Here is a 15,450-nt window from a genome sequence, read left to right on the forward strand (position 1 = left end):
TTACAGGCAATGTTTGTAACCCTTTGTAGGTGCTGTCTTTTACGCACCCTATCTCCTTTCACTCTGCTGAGACATTTGAGTCCCTTCTGGCTTGTCTGAAGATGGATGATGAGAAGGTGGCAGAAGCTGCTCTACAAATTTTCAAAAACACAGGAAGCAAAATTGAAGAGGATTTCCCTCACATCAGATCGTGAGTTTGGCTCTTTCTGATAAATAGTTTGGATATACTGTTTCTAGAGAGTTTTTTGTTAATTATTTATGATTGAGTAGACTTTCCTTTCTTGTGAGAAAATATTGGTTGGTGTTTTAGGTTTATAAGAAGCATGGTACATTTTTTCTGATGCTTTGGTGTTGCTGAAAAACTTAAAGGCCATTTTATGATAAAGTAGTTCCTGGTGTACAATAGCACAGGATGGACAGTACACATGGATTTAAGACACACTGAGAAATGTCAGAGGTGTTAATTTAGTTGTGTGCGTGCGTGTGTGCATGCATGCGTGTGTGCGTGTGTGTACATGTACGTGTGCTCTTTTGAGCACATCTGTGCAACTTCACCTGTGCAAGTCACAGGATAGCTCTCAGTAGAATTGCTGTCTTTTCCTTGTGGGTTCTGTGAGAATTGAACTCAGGTGACCTCATGTGCACATTAAGTGTTTTTGTCTACTGAGTAAAATAAGTAAATCAAAAAGCAAACACCTATCAGAATTTTATATTAGTCTGTTTGGAAAGAATAAGAAACATAATTGTTTAGAACTTTTTGTTAACTTTTAAGTGGGCTCAGGGTATATATTTTTTAATGGGATGATACTCTTGCTATCTAAATCAGAGCAGAGAGCAGAGTAGGTGGACACATGGACTGTGTCTAACTATATACTATCTTGTATGTTCATCTGACAGACTATCTCGGTTAAACTTTCTGCACTACCCAACAGAATGTTATTTAGTCTAAGTGAGAAATCTGACATTCAGACAAGCAAATGATTCTAGGTCATAGCTAGCAAGAGGTGAATCTGTGATTTGAATTTAGACTTAATTATAATATCTATGGAACTATATCCCTTTAGGCAAAGTTTTCTATTTTTTTCCTTATTTCTTTTCCTTATTGGGTTTTGTAGTTAGTATGCAAGGTAATGGACCTCATTACACACTTAAACACACACATACATATGTGAATGATATGTATGTGTCTCATGCCCCTTCCATAACATATAATTACATTTTTGTGTGTGTGCATGGAATTCTGGTTGGACATCTTGGCTATTGTGCTGCAGTAACATGGATTTGCGAATACTTGGAGATACTTAGGATTCCTGCTAGTATATATCCAGGATTGGTACAACAGGATCACTTAGGTTTTTTGTTTTTGTTTTTGTTTTTTTTAATTTCATTCTTTTTTTTTTTTTTTTTTTTTTTTGAGGAAACTGCTTACTGATTCTTGTAGCAGCCCTTCCAGTCCCCATGGCCACCAGCCCTGTGTAAGGTTGTTTCTCAGCTGCCCTTGACAGCACTAGTTTCTTGCATTTACTTTGCGTTTTTCTGATGGCTAAGGGAGTTGAACACTTTTCCAAGTGTTTGTCTTATTTTGGTAAATGTCTATTCCATTAATTTGTCCATTACTGATTGATTTGGGGTGTGTGGATTTTGGTTTGTTTGTTTTCAGTTTGGGATACTTTATAACTTCAAGATCCTAATTTCCTGTCAGATACAGAGCTGTTAAGACTTTCTATCCTGAACACGGTCACTGTTACTGTTGTTGTTGTTGTGCACCAGGTTCTGAATTTTGTGCAGTCCCATTTGTTGATTCTTGGGATTATTTCCTGAGCTATTGATGTTATTTTCAGAAATTCCTGGCCCATGCCTCTATCCTGAAGCTTCCTTCCCTCTCGAATTTCCAGAGTCTTACTTTAAGGTCTGATCCACCTTTATTCAGAGTGAGACTTTATTTCCAAATGCTGAGGAAGGAGATCCAGTTTGTCCCGTGCCATTTGTTGCAGAGGCTGACCCTTTCTCAGTGGATGCCTTTGTTACCATCAAGCTTTAGGGCCTGTGCTTGTCTCTGTAAACACTCTGTGACTAAGTTTGGCTTCACATTTGCTTTATTAATTATCTGAGTAGTGGTGCCAGCCTGATTGTAGCTTCTTCTATTTGTTTGGTAAATGACTTTGACTCTCGAGTCTATGAGTGTCACCAAAGCATGTTACCCAGGAGATAGCTGGATTTTGTTTATTACCCATCAGCTAGTCTCTTAATTGGAGAGTTAACAAAATTTGCACTTGGTGAGTGAGAGAGGTTTGCTAATTCCTAAAACTTTTGGTTATTTTTCTAGTTTGTTGGATTATTGTGTATTGCTTTATCTCTTCCCTGCTAGTAGTGGTGGTTTTGAGGGCTTACATTTTGAGTGTGATAGATTCCTTCCCAGGTCTTCTCTCTTCACTCTCTTCATCTTTTCCTCACATGAAACTGGTATCTTCTGCTCTCTTGATTTCTTTTCTATGCATGGTGTTCCTCTAGGTGTTCTTTTTCTTTTTCCTTTTTTTTTTTCCAGTGTTAATGTGATTTTTCCTTGGAACATTTGTATATTTACCTCAGATAGGACATTGGTGATGGGGGCTGGGGGGAGAGTTTAACCTGGTAAGCCATTGGTTTATTTGTAACCCTGTGGGTGAGAGGTTATTTGCAGTGAGTCAAAGGCAGTTCCTTCACCAAAGCAGCATGGGAGACAGTTTATAAGCTTACATGCCTGGAGCTTCCTGCTCCACTGGGGAGACTTCCCCTGCAGTGTTCTCTGCTTTTACAGCCCTGTGGAGGGTTCTCAGGATTGTAAATCTTCAGACTTGATGGATCCTGGGAAACTTGATTAGCATCTTGATCCTTATAAGTTCCCTAAATCATAGGAGCCCCCAGTCTCCTTTTCTCTCCAGGAGAGAAGCATTCAGTTCTGTGAAAATAGCAACACTACAGCTGGGGTGGTGACAGTGTTGCTTTACTTCATGCTGGTTTTGGAATGTAATTATGTCCTGGTCATTTTTAAAAGATAACTTTGCTGAATCTAGAAATCTGGTTAGCAGTAAAATGTATGCTTTCCTGACTGTTAGGGATTTCTTGGGGGCAGTTTGGTGTTTGCTCTTGTGGGTTGGTATTTGTCTCCTGTAACAGTAAATAACAATCCTGTTTTACACTGCCTGTGCCTTGACTATGATGTATTCTCAAGAGTTTCTCTGCTCATGTCGATTTGCCATTATAAATACCTCTTTGTGCTGGCATGCTCATTTTGTTAGGTTTGGGAAGTTTTCTATAATTTTATTGAATAGATTCTCTAGGCCTTTACATTTCATTGACCTCTCATGCATGGATTCTTAAGTTTGGCATCTTGATTCATAGCTCCATGTTCTTGGAAGTTGTTATTAGATTTCACAGTGGGACAAATGGCTGAGGTGCTCATTAACATATCAAAGTGGACCTGGCCCCTAGGTTCTCCTTGCATCCCTTATTCCTTACCTGTTACAGTCCTCCTGGCTGCCATAGCCCTCCCTCTACCATGAACTCTCCAGCCCTGGGAGCTAGACTGCTCTCTCCTGTATAACCCAACCCTTTTGATTACTGGTCCTCTTTGTACCTCTGGCCTCCTGGCTGCTGCACCTTGTTTTGCTCTTTCCCCTCTCCTTTCCCTTCCCCCCTCTTCACATGGCCTACCTCAGTTTGGTCATGTTCCCTCTGCACTCTCCCAGACGTCCTGCCTCTGTTTATGCTCTCCCGCATACCTATAATAAACTGTCTCCTCCACCATACCTAGGAACAGTCATGTTCTTTCCTTTTTATTTCTTTTTTTATTCAGTTGTCAGGATCATTTATTTACTTTCTCTCCTTTCAGTGTTTGAATGTAGTGTTTCCTGTCCTAGTAACTGGCTCTCGTGAAGTTATGTGATCTCTGTGGTCTAGTCTAGTGTGATTTTTTTTCTGTTGGGCTTTTTTATTTGATTCCTGAGCTTTTTGTTTCCTCTATTTCTAAGCCTTCCCCTCCTGCCCAGTTTCCCTTCTGACTTTCTCTTCACTTTTCACCTGTGCTGCTGGCTCTCTGTTCCAGGCCCTGCACTGATTGATTAAACTATATTCTCCAGCTTCTAGCCTTTTTTAAATTATTGATAACTTCTACAAGTAAACTTAGAAAATCTTTTCGTCTTAGTATCCTTGAATTCAGTGGAGGGATTATGATCTTTTTGAGGACTCTTCTTATGCTGTGTGTCTGTGTCTGTGTGTGTGTATTTCTGAGTTATGATTGACACGTCTGTTGTTTTAGCTCTCTTGTAATCTGGAGATCCACTTAGTGATCAGTTTTTTCTTGAAAGCTCACTCCCTAAAGAGTACAAAGCAAACTGCTGTTATAGCAACTACACCAAACTAAAAAAGACAGAAAGATTTTAAATGATTTACCATCAATAACATAAAAATGAAAATGGCACAAGTGATATAAAATGTGCAATGGGTTAAAATCATTTAAGCAAACATAGATTAGCAAATGGTTGGGTTTAAGGAAGCAGCCAGGGAGGGAGAGATTAGAACAGAAATAGAGGTAACTGAAAGAAAAAAAGCCAAACATGGTGATACCTGCCTGTCATCATAGCACTTGGGAGGCAGAAGCCAGTGGGTTTCTGAGTTTGAAGTTAGTCTGGTCTACCCTAGCAAGCTCCTGGACATTCAGGGCTATATAGGAAGGACCCTGACTGCACAGGTTCAAGCCTGATAGGGTCCCACCCCTAACCAAGAAGCTATCTGTAACTGATACGTGTTGTGAAGAAAAAAATGTTTCTCCAGTGGAGTATCACTGGTTCTATTAACTTCATTATAGGCCTCATGCCCAGGAGAAGTTGGCCAAGACAAAATGAATTCATTGGTAATTTTGTAAACTTTTTTTACTTTCATTTTGCTCTGTTTGGGCATTTTTGTTTTATTGATCTTTTGCTTGTGTGTTTTGGTTTTTGCGTGTGTCTATGTGTGTTTGTGTTGCTTGTTTTTTGAAGAGAGAGAGAAAAAACCATAAAAATTGGGTGGAAAGGACATGACCAAAATACATAATGTAAACAGAGAAGTAGTGTAGTAACCGTGAAGAGGAAGGCAGAAGATAGTAACAAACAAAAGGAAAGAAGATTTCTCAATAATGAAAACTAGCATACATGATAAGTATAAGAAAGGAAAGAAGTTAAAAAGCTAAAATTTTATTATTAAGAACCCCTTTCCCCCCCATGATGGAATGGTCTCTTGTGTAGGTGGCCGTCCCTGCTGTGGCTTCCTGGCCGCAATAGACATGTCATGTCGAGAAGACGGTATTTGACAGACTCCTCCATCCTCCTTCACTTAGGTCTCTTTGCCCCTCCTCTGTCTGCAGTGCTCACTGAGGCTTGGAGAGGGTGATCACTATGGCCTGTTTAAGGCCGAGCACTCAGCATTCACTAGTTTGATAAATTATGAATTTCTGTAGTAACTGTTCTTCTCTACAAACAGAAATTTCTCTGACCGTGGTTGAGCCAGTACTAAGTTCAGGACCTAAACATAAATTATTCTTTTATATTTATTGCATTTATTTATTTGTTTGTTTGTTTGTTTATAGAGCCTTGCTTCCTGTACTACATCACAAATCCAAAAAAGGACCACCTCGCCAGGCTAAATACGCCATCCATTGTATTCATGCCATATTTTCTAGTAAAGAGACCCAGTTTGCACAGATATTTGAGGTAATGAAAAAAATTGATTTCTTAAAAAATAAATACTGACTTTGCAGAATATTGTCTTTTGGAGATATATTATATTGTGTACTGTCAAGATGTAAATTGGTAAAATCAGCATCAGTGATAGTTAAAATAGGAAAACTGGCTTTTCATAGGTTTAAGACCACTTCAGGTTCAGAACTGAACACTGCTTGATGCTGTTTGACACTGTTGGATGTATTAGGTCTTGGATATTTTTCACTGAGTGCTTATTGTATATACTCATAGTCAATGATAGTGTTTCTCTGTCAGTTTGCAAGTTTAACAGTTTGAAATTTGAGTGTAATTTAGCCCAGTTGGTAATGTAAATAAGTTTAGATTTAATGGCTAAGCTAACTGCTAATATAAAGTGTGTATTTTTAATGTTTCATACTATTTTCTCAAGATGTTAAATAACTTTCACCTTGAATAGCGTTTTATTGTAGCCAACTATGAGAATAGTCTCTGCATTATAATTAAAATAAGCTAGCAGAAATATCTGTAAAAATTGGTTACAATATTAACCTAAAGGAAGTCAAAGCAGTTTGGAGACCACACTAAACCTCCTACTATAAATATTCTGACATTTTATCTCTGAGGTACAAACTTTTAAGGCTATTTTATCATACTTTCATGTATCATGTTAAAATATCTAGTAAGTTATACTCTGTATCTCTCAAATAGCACTTTATGTGTCAAGTGCTTTATTTGAATTTCTAAGCACTTGGTAATGTCTATTTTTATTTTTAAAGATAATTTTATTAATTAGTAGGATTTTTTATTGATTAATTTTTTTAAATGGTAGACACTTAGAATAATATTGACATAACTTGGCTTTGTAAAGATTTTTTTGCTGTGGTACTCTTGTCATAATGTGTAAGGCTTGCTGGCTTTCTGAGAAATTACTTCCTACTGGTTGTTAGCTTTTTTGCAGTTGCTACTATTCCATGATCTGGCCATTTATTTTCTCTTTTTTCAAAAATAATTCTATTAATTTATTGTGGGAAATTGCCAAGCAGCAGCAGCAGCAGTAGTAATTTAAAAAAGAAAAAAATATTTATGCAACCTTGTTTTTGTTCATAGTGTGACCAACAGAGTGACATTTAGGTATGAACACAGTGGAAGTACTGAGGGAAGTGACCAGAAATAGCAAGAGATCAGCTCACCTTGCTTTGAGCGAAAATTCATATTGCTCTAGTCTTGTCAGGAAAGCATAGTTTGTGTTGTTGCCAAGTTTGTAATAGTTGATGCTTAGTGTTGGACCAAAGATCCCCATATTTACCCTTTTGTGTATGTGTATGTACTGCTGTGTGCTTCCACTTAGTGTATGTCTTTGTATGTGTGTTTACATGTGTCCTGCTTGTAGAGACAAGAGGTCAACACTGCATGCAGTCCTCCACTGCTTTGCATTACTCCTGAAACAGGATCTCTTGCTGAATCTGGAGCCCATTCATCTCAGCTAGGCTAGCTGGCCAGATAACCCAGGGCTCCTGTCTCAGCTTCCCCTGCACTGGGGTCAGGATGTGCTCAGCTCTTTTATTTATGTGGTGTTGAGGGTTTATACTCAGTCCTTACACTTGTGCCTTAACACTTGCCTGCTGAGCTGCTTTCCAAAGCCATCATTACAGTGAATCTGTTACAATGAAGCGCTGTTGCTGGGTTAGCTAGGTGCCCTCCCCCATCCTAGGCAGTTACTTACTTTCCACAGGCACTACCTGTCAGGGAGTAATACACTTTTTCAGAGATGCTTTATTTTATACACAAGTATGGATATAAAACACATCTTGTGTCTTCCTTCCTTAATGCTAATGATGGCATATTTTAGTCATTTTCTTGATTTCTCTATGTTTAAACTTAACAGCACTCTTCAGTTAGTATTCAGAGTATGACATTCTTTATTTGTAACTAAATACTTATTAATGGTTTAGTTTCAAATCATATGAAAAATAGTCTTGCTTTGGAATTTAGTACTTGATGCTATAATTTTTCAAGCCAAAATTTAGTTAACTACACATAGGGAAAATTAGTTTTGTTACTGCAAATTCAGTTTTGGTGTTTCAGCGTCCAAAAGGGTTAGGGACACATCCTGTTCTGATTAGTGGTACTTTGTGTTCCTACTGGAGCCCCACCCACTGGACCTGAGTCAGGTAAGTGGAGAGAACTATGGAGAGGCATGGTGCTTACTCTGCCCCATTGTTGGCAAGTGTGGCCTACCTCATTTTCATTCTTTCTTCCATGACCAGATCACACATATCCTCCCTCAACTGCAGAGGAAGCTGCAAGGCAGAGTCTTGAGGCTTAGGAAGAGAGTGGAGTCGATATTGATGAGCCCTAGCAGCCTTTGACGTTCATACACATAGTCATAAGATACATGCTATATAATAAGATTTATGCTGAAGTGTTTCTAAAATGTGAGTTGGGCAAAACTGAAAATGCTTAAATTTAATGTCTTCCAAATGTTGGTAAACTGTAGAGTCTACACTCAAGCTTGAGTTGTTGCTTACACAGGGTCTACACTTCTGCAGTGTTTAGAATTAGAAGGTGAAATTCATGAGCAGTGTTATTTGTATGTATAGAGAGTTAAAATATATTTCCTTTGCCTCATTTCCAGCCTCTGCATAAAAGCCTAGATCCAAGCAACCTGGAGCATCTTATAACCCCACTGGTCACTATCGGTCATATTGCTCTTCTTGCACCTGATCAGTTCGCTGCTCCTCTGAAGTCTTTGGTGGCAACTTTCATTGTGAAGGACCTCCTCATGAATGACCGGGTAAGTTGTACTTCTACACTTGTTATCACAGTGTTTGTTCTACAGTTTAGATTAAAGAGAGGTGAAATGCCTAGTAACACTCCCAGGTGGTTGCTTTCATTTAAGGACATGTGATCTGAAGTAGACCCTTTGGGAGGTAGAAAATAACACCCAATTGAGGCTATTTCAGTTTCCATGAAATTAAATTATACAAGAACATGGACTTTTGATTAAGTGAGAGACTTTTTGGGAGGAGACTTTTTGGGCAGGTCTTGTAATCCTCCTGTCTCAGTCTTCTGAGTAGCTGAATTATAGACTTATGCCTCAAAGCCTGACTAAGATTTTTAAAAAATATCTTTAGAACTGCATTTCTTGGGGCTGGTGAAGTAGCTTAATGAGCACTCACTGCACAGCATGAGGAGCAGAGTTTAACTCAAACACATACAGTAACATCAGGTGTGCTGGCGTGTGCTTGCAGCCCCAGAGCTGCATACATGGACATAGGTAGATCCTGGAGCTTGCTGGCCAGCCAGCCTAGCTAAATCAGTGTACCTGACATCCGTGGAGGGATTTGACTTGACACACAAATACACACACTACTTCACACTCACTTCTTAGTGTCTTGTTTTTGCTTAGTAGCCTAAATAATTGAATCATCAACGTTTTAAAAGGGTCTACAAAGCAGATTATGTATTACTACAAAGTCAGTCCTAACCCACATCTGCAAAGGGTATCCAGATGTTCCACCCAGGTACCAGTGAGACTATTCCTTTCAGGGATATTTAGTAAATGGTGTTAGATGAATCATAAATTGTGTCTGTTGTTATTAAGTATTTTGTTTATGTAGTAAATATTAGTTGACCATGAGAATTAATGCTTATTACTTTAATGTTTTCACCTTTTTCCTAGCTCCCAGGAAAAAAGACAACTAAGCTTTGGGTTCCAGATGAAGAAGTCTCACCTGAGACAATGGTCAAAGTGAGTAATGTGCATAAATCTGTGTTTCTCAGTATACTCACTATAGCAAGTAATAGATGTGGGTGGCTATTAAAGTTGCGGTGCAGTCTTTCGTGTAGTGTGAGAGTTAGGGCAGTGATGTGCACCCTGGGGCCTTGTGAGTAGCAGTGTGGAAACTAGGGGGAATGACTTGATAGCTGCTTCTATATTTCTGCTTCTTAGAAATCAGCCTTTTAATGTTAAGTAAATGCTGTTCTTCTCCTGGATGTTCTCTTGTCTATAATAATACTAATCCAGCCTTTAAGATGATCTTTTCCTTGATATTTTATTAAAAATTTTTAATAGTTCTCGAATTTGGGTTTCTATGTAAGGAATTACTTGTCACTGAAATACAGAGCATTGATTTGTTATAGTCATGTGATATGTATCAACTTCATTTCAGTGTATTTGTCAATATTTGAAGATTAGGAACAAATATATAGAACATTGACTTTTTTTTCTTAGACTTTCTTACTACCTTCTGGGCTCACTCCCACACTGTCTACCCTGCTTTCTTTCTCATTATATGTATTTCATTATACGCCATATCTTGAATTATGTTTGCATCTTGTTACAGCCTCAGATTGTGGTGTGTCTGCACAGCTGTAGAGCAGCCCTTCCTTTACTTCCTACAGTAGTTACAACACTGAACAATACTGGCTGCATTTGGGTCTCAGCAGCAGTCTTAAGCAGCAGTCTTATGTCAGAGAGGCAGCACTAGATGATATATACAGCAGGCCATTTAGACTGAGTGTGCACTCACCTGGTACTCAGGAAAGGTGAGACTACTTCGTGCCAGCATTGTTCAAGCTCAGTTCTTACTGCCTTTCTTTAAAAAGCTGAGATGAATTAAAAAACAAAACCATAAAGAGTTATGTCAAAGCCTGTAATGAGTTCTAAAGTACTCACATGCTTTATCATCATAAAATCTACAAAAATGATGCCCATTCTTAGGTTTCATTTGCAGTTGAGAACTTTTTCTGGTTATAGAAGTTAGCCTGATTCTAATTCTAGGTCCTAAAGGATGGGAGCATGCTTGGGAAACAGTAAAGTTAAGCAACAAAATAACTCATCTCTAGTAAATAGGGTTTTGTTTTTGTTTTGTTTGCCTACCTCATTCTTGGAGGTTGAAACAACTCTAACTTAAAACACTGTGTTATCTTCCTGTATATAAAAAGATATAATATATTTTGTCGTTTCTTAAGATACATCCACATTTTTCTAGTTTTTAAGGTTGGTGTGGAAATTCTTTAAACATAACAATGTTGTTTTGGTCAACTTGTCTTTTAAATAGATTCAGGCTATTAAAATGATGGTTCGATGGCTACTTGGAATGAAGAATAATCACAGTAAGTCAGGAACTTCCACCCTCAGATTACTAACAACGATACTGCATAGTGATGGAGATTTGACAGAACAAGGGAAAATTAGGTAAGTAATTACTGTTTCCAGATACTTGGATTGTATAGATTTCAACTCCTGTTATATGTTAGAATTTCTTTTTAAAAAGACAGTTAGCAGGGGCTGGCGAGATGGCTCAGCAGGTAAGAGCACTGACTGCTCTTCCAGAGGTCCTGAGTTCAAATCCCAGCAACCACATGGTGGCTCACAACCATCCGCAATGAGATCTGATGCTCTCTTCTGGTGCGTCTGAAGACAACTACAGCGTACTTATTCATAACAATAAATAAATCTTTAAAAAAAAAAAGACAGTTAGCACTAGTTTGTCAGTATTCATGTGTGTTTATTGTAATATGGTTTTATATGGTGGTTATGACAAAATAAGTCATGTGTCTGACAGCTCTGCCATCTAGACACTGCAAGTATTTTAAATGATAGGTCCTAATTCTTTGTCACAGTTTGTGTATAATGGTTAGTGCAGAGATCTGTAACTACTGTTTGAAGGTCTTGCTAGTGTCTGAAGGCAAAGAACAAATTGTTGAATCTATTTTTAGAATATAGTAAACAAAAATAAAAGTGTATTCGATACATGTTCTTTAAAACGCACAGTTTTTATTTATATGACAAAAGATAATTTAGTGCTTCCAGTTTATCCATAAGTCTAAATCTATGGCTTCAACCACTTACAGATCTAAAATAAGTCAGAAAGCAATTACTTCTTCTCACTGAGAATGCATAGACTTTCCTGCACCATGTGGCATAGCCACTGTTAGTATCATAATCTAGAACTGAAGGAAGGTAGGTAGGGAGATTGTTCATAACCTATGCAAAAATTATGTTATTTTTCTGTGAGAGACTGAAGCATTGATTTTGCTATGGATTAACTGACTATACTATGATTGAAACTTAGAATTAGATCCTGAAACTACATCTTCCAGGTAGATTCAAACCCTGGCTTTCTAGTTAGGTGACCTTCACCAAGTTACTTCAGCTTCTCAGTGTCTCACACTCTTGTGCGTCTTAGTGTACCACTGTGGTATAACTATATACTGTTAGTATATTTGAGGTGTTGACGGCACTACATAGCACCCTGTGGATGATAGTAAGGATTATTTTTATCAGCATTAGCAAAAATGTACATTTGTTCTCAAATGCTGTTTAGAGACACTTTTTTTTTTTTTTTTGGTTTTTCGAGACAGGGTTTCTCTTGTGTAGCCCAGCTGTCCTGGAACTCACTCTGTAGACCAGGCTGGCCTGGAACTCAGATCCACCTGCCTCTGCCTCCCGCGTGCTGTTTAGAGACACTTCTTACCAATCTAAAGCTAGAGCATAACTTGACTCTTTAAGGCCTCTCCGTACTTTAATGAGAACACCAGACAGCGAGTACCAGCGGCTCTCCACCTTTCCATCTTCATCCTCTTCTTCCAGCTCTCTCTCTCTCCCCAGCACCCTCTCCACTTTGGTAGTGCTGGCCATCAAGGCTAAGACTTCCATGCTAGGTAAATGCTGTTAACACTGAGCCACCCCCCCCCCCAGGCTGTTCTTGAATGTTTTATTCATAGTATCCCCTGTGCCTAGAATTTAATAGTACATATTAAATGAAATAATAAAAATAAAATTTAGTAACCTATGCATTCTATAGAACACAATTCATGTGCTTACCATTTTTAATCTAATTTGTTTTTTTCCCTCAATAATTTAGACATGTCCATGTTTAAGAGTTATATATAATAAGGATACTTAGATTTAAAATTCATACTGTATTTGAGATAAATTTGTACGGGTCATCTCAGCCTGGCAGAGAAAAATCTTTGGCATTAATACGTTTGCCTCAGTTTACTAATTACTTTGGTTTTGTATAAATTAAATGAATTATTCCTGGCTATACTTTTGAAGTGAGAACATTGGCAGACTGAAGACTACAGACATTTAAATGCACATCTACTGTTTATCTGCTGCTTTGATTATGAGCCATTTTACTGTGTGTGCCTATGATAGTAATTTAGCTAATACACTCGCTTTCATTATTCTTGTTTGTTTACTACAGTAGTTGTGATAGACAAATTAGCAAGTAAAGACATTCATTGCTGATCTGTAAGCATTACATAATCAAAAATCTATACTTGAAATTTAATAGGCAAATCAATATAGAAATAGATATCTTCTATTCCCACGTAAGTTAGCACGTTAACTTAGGCTGAGAAAATTGTTTGAATGGTTTAAGCGGTAGCCAACACCAACATATTTAAGAGAAAATGGAATTGGTTGGGTTTTGTGAGAGCTCTGTGCTGTGTGTAGACTGATTGTCTTTCTGCTGTGTCCTCATGTGGCAGAAAGTACAAACTCACTCCGTCCTGACTCAACCTCTATATAAATCCACTAGTCCTGTGCCTGAGGGCTCTGCCTGCTTGACCTCATCACCTTCCAGAAAACGCTCCCTTGTAATAAGCTTTTGGCTTAGGATTTCAGAATACACATCTGAGATGAAGAATGTTCACCATAGGGCTTTCTGCTTACTTCTTAGGATAATTTTAAGCATTAGATGTATGAAGTTAGGAATATATTTTTTTTTCTCCAGAGAGGTTGAAGTCTTGCTTATGTTGTTTCTACTTCTGTCTTAGTAAACCAGATATGTCACGCCTGAGACTTGCTGCTGGGAGTGCTATTGTGAAGCTGGCACAGGAGCCCTGTTACCACGAGATCATTACACTGGAGCAGTACCAGCTGTGTGCACTAGCCATCAATGTAAGGACAGTGGCCTGTAGATACTGTCATATGCCTTGAGGAAGAAAATTGCTATAACAGCATCAAAGTCTTAAATATGTGTTTTCTTTCCTAAGAATCACTTCAGAGTTCTAAAACTGGCATACTAACACAATGCATGTGACTAAGTTGTTGTGCTAGTCTATAAACTTCCTTAAAAGCACTTACTGAGCCTTGGGCTGGCTGAACCATTGCTCCACAAGGAGAAATGGGACACTTGCTTAAGACTCAAGTCACAAACTTGTCATCAAGCGGTCAGTGCGCAGCCTTGTTTTCTGTGTGTGTGCTTAAGAACACTGTATTTACACGTGCAGCTCTGATTAACACTGACCTCAGAGTCCCTGGCAGCAGTACTCATTCCTCAGTGAGCCTTCACGCTGGCACATGCAATTTCTCTGTGAGGCATATGGTGTGGTCTTGTGCTTATCACTTTTTGGGAGCCGTTTAAGTGTCAGTCACCAATAAGAACAACACTGTAAAGTAGACCAAGGAGTTGAAGGCCAGGCTTCTCTCTAGGGTTGAGCACAACAGGCTCCTCCTATGCCTCATGCCCATGTATCTATTTGCTAATGGCTATATCATTGCTGTAGGTGTTGATTTCGGAATTACAAATAAATGAGTGGGCAAATTCCTAAATATGGAATCTGAATGAGAAGAGCAATTGTTCACAAAATGTTATAAAGCTGTGTTCCTGGGTTTTTATTTTTTAACACACAGGATAGACAGTTTCAAAGTAGAAGTACTCAAAATAAATTTTTTAAAAGTGAAAATGCAGGGCTGGTGAGATGGCTCAGCAGGTAAGAACACTGATTGCTCTTCTGAAGGTCCTGAGTTCAAATCCCAGCAACCACATGGTGGCTCACAACCACCCCTAATGAGATCTGACGCCCTCTTCTAGTGCGTCTGAAGATACCTGCAGTGTACTTATTTATAATAATAAATAAATCTTTGGGCTAGAGTGAGCAGGGACTGAGCCAGTGGGGTCAACCAGAGCGAGCAGACGTCCTAAATTCAATTCCCAACAACCAGATGAAGGCTCATAACTATCTGTACAGCTACAGTGTGTACTCATATACATAAAATAAGTAAATAAATCTTTTTTTTTTAAAAAAGCAAAACACATACACAAACACCTTTAAAAAAAGTGAGCCTGGTGGTGGTGGCGCACACCTTTAATCCCAGCACTTGGGAGGCAGAGGCAGGCAGATTTCTGAGTTCAAACCAGCCTGGTCTACAGAGTGAGTTCCAGGACAGCCAGGGCTACACAGAGAAACCCTGACTCGAAAAACAACAACAAAAAGGAAAAAAAAAAAAGAAAAAAAGTGAAAATATATAAGCATGTATCAGTAAATCTAAAAGCATAAGTTAAGCTTGCCTCCTTGGATATTTTTCTGAGTCTCAGAGCTACCCTGTGGTGTGCAGTCACTGCCCTCCTGCTGTATGGCTCTGGCACTCACACTGTGACTGTTGGGAGACCTTGTCTGTTATTGGACACATTTCCTTAACCACAGTTCTCATCATGTTAGTCTCCTGGTCAAACACATTTAAGAACTCATATGTGTTTGAAAGAAAAATAACCTATTTTATAACCTGATAGTTGAGCCCCTCTGTTGTTTGGATTTAAACATACACTTTAACATGTTTAATCTGAGTACCTTTACAGCAGCAGTTCTCAGTCTGTGGGTCACAACCCCCTTGGGGGTCAAACAACCCTTTCACAGGGTAAGACCATTGGAAAACACAGATATTTATATTACAGTTCATAACGGTGGCAAAATTACAGTTACAAAGTAGCAATGC

At 38.5% G+C, this 15,450-nt stretch overlaps 1 protein-coding gene across 1 annotated transcript in view; it reads left to right on the forward strand.

The window, feature by feature from the left end:
* The window catches only part of Pds5b (PDS5 cohesin associated factor B), a 134,939-nt gene that overhangs the window by 96,561 nt on the left and 22,928 nt on the right, over positions 1-15,450 (forward strand). The window contains exons 19-24 of the mRNA XM_029477822.1: positions 30-190; positions 5,606-5,729; positions 8,353-8,511; positions 9,400-9,468; positions 10,781-10,917; positions 13,509-13,632. Of these exons, the coding sequence (XP_029333682.1) occupies positions 30-190; positions 5,606-5,729; positions 8,353-8,511; positions 9,400-9,468; positions 10,781-10,917; positions 13,509-13,632 (774 nt within the window). The remainder of the gene's footprint in view (positions 1-29; positions 191-5,605; positions 5,730-8,352; positions 8,512-9,399; positions 9,469-10,780; positions 10,918-13,508; positions 13,633-15,450) is intronic.

The sequence above is a fragment of the Mus caroli genome, chromosome 5 (genome assembly GCF_900094665.2).
Source record: "Mus caroli chromosome 5, CAROLI_EIJ_v1.1, whole genome shotgun sequence".
Lineage (NCBI taxonomy): Eukaryota > Metazoa > Chordata > Mammalia > Rodentia > Muridae > Mus > Mus caroli.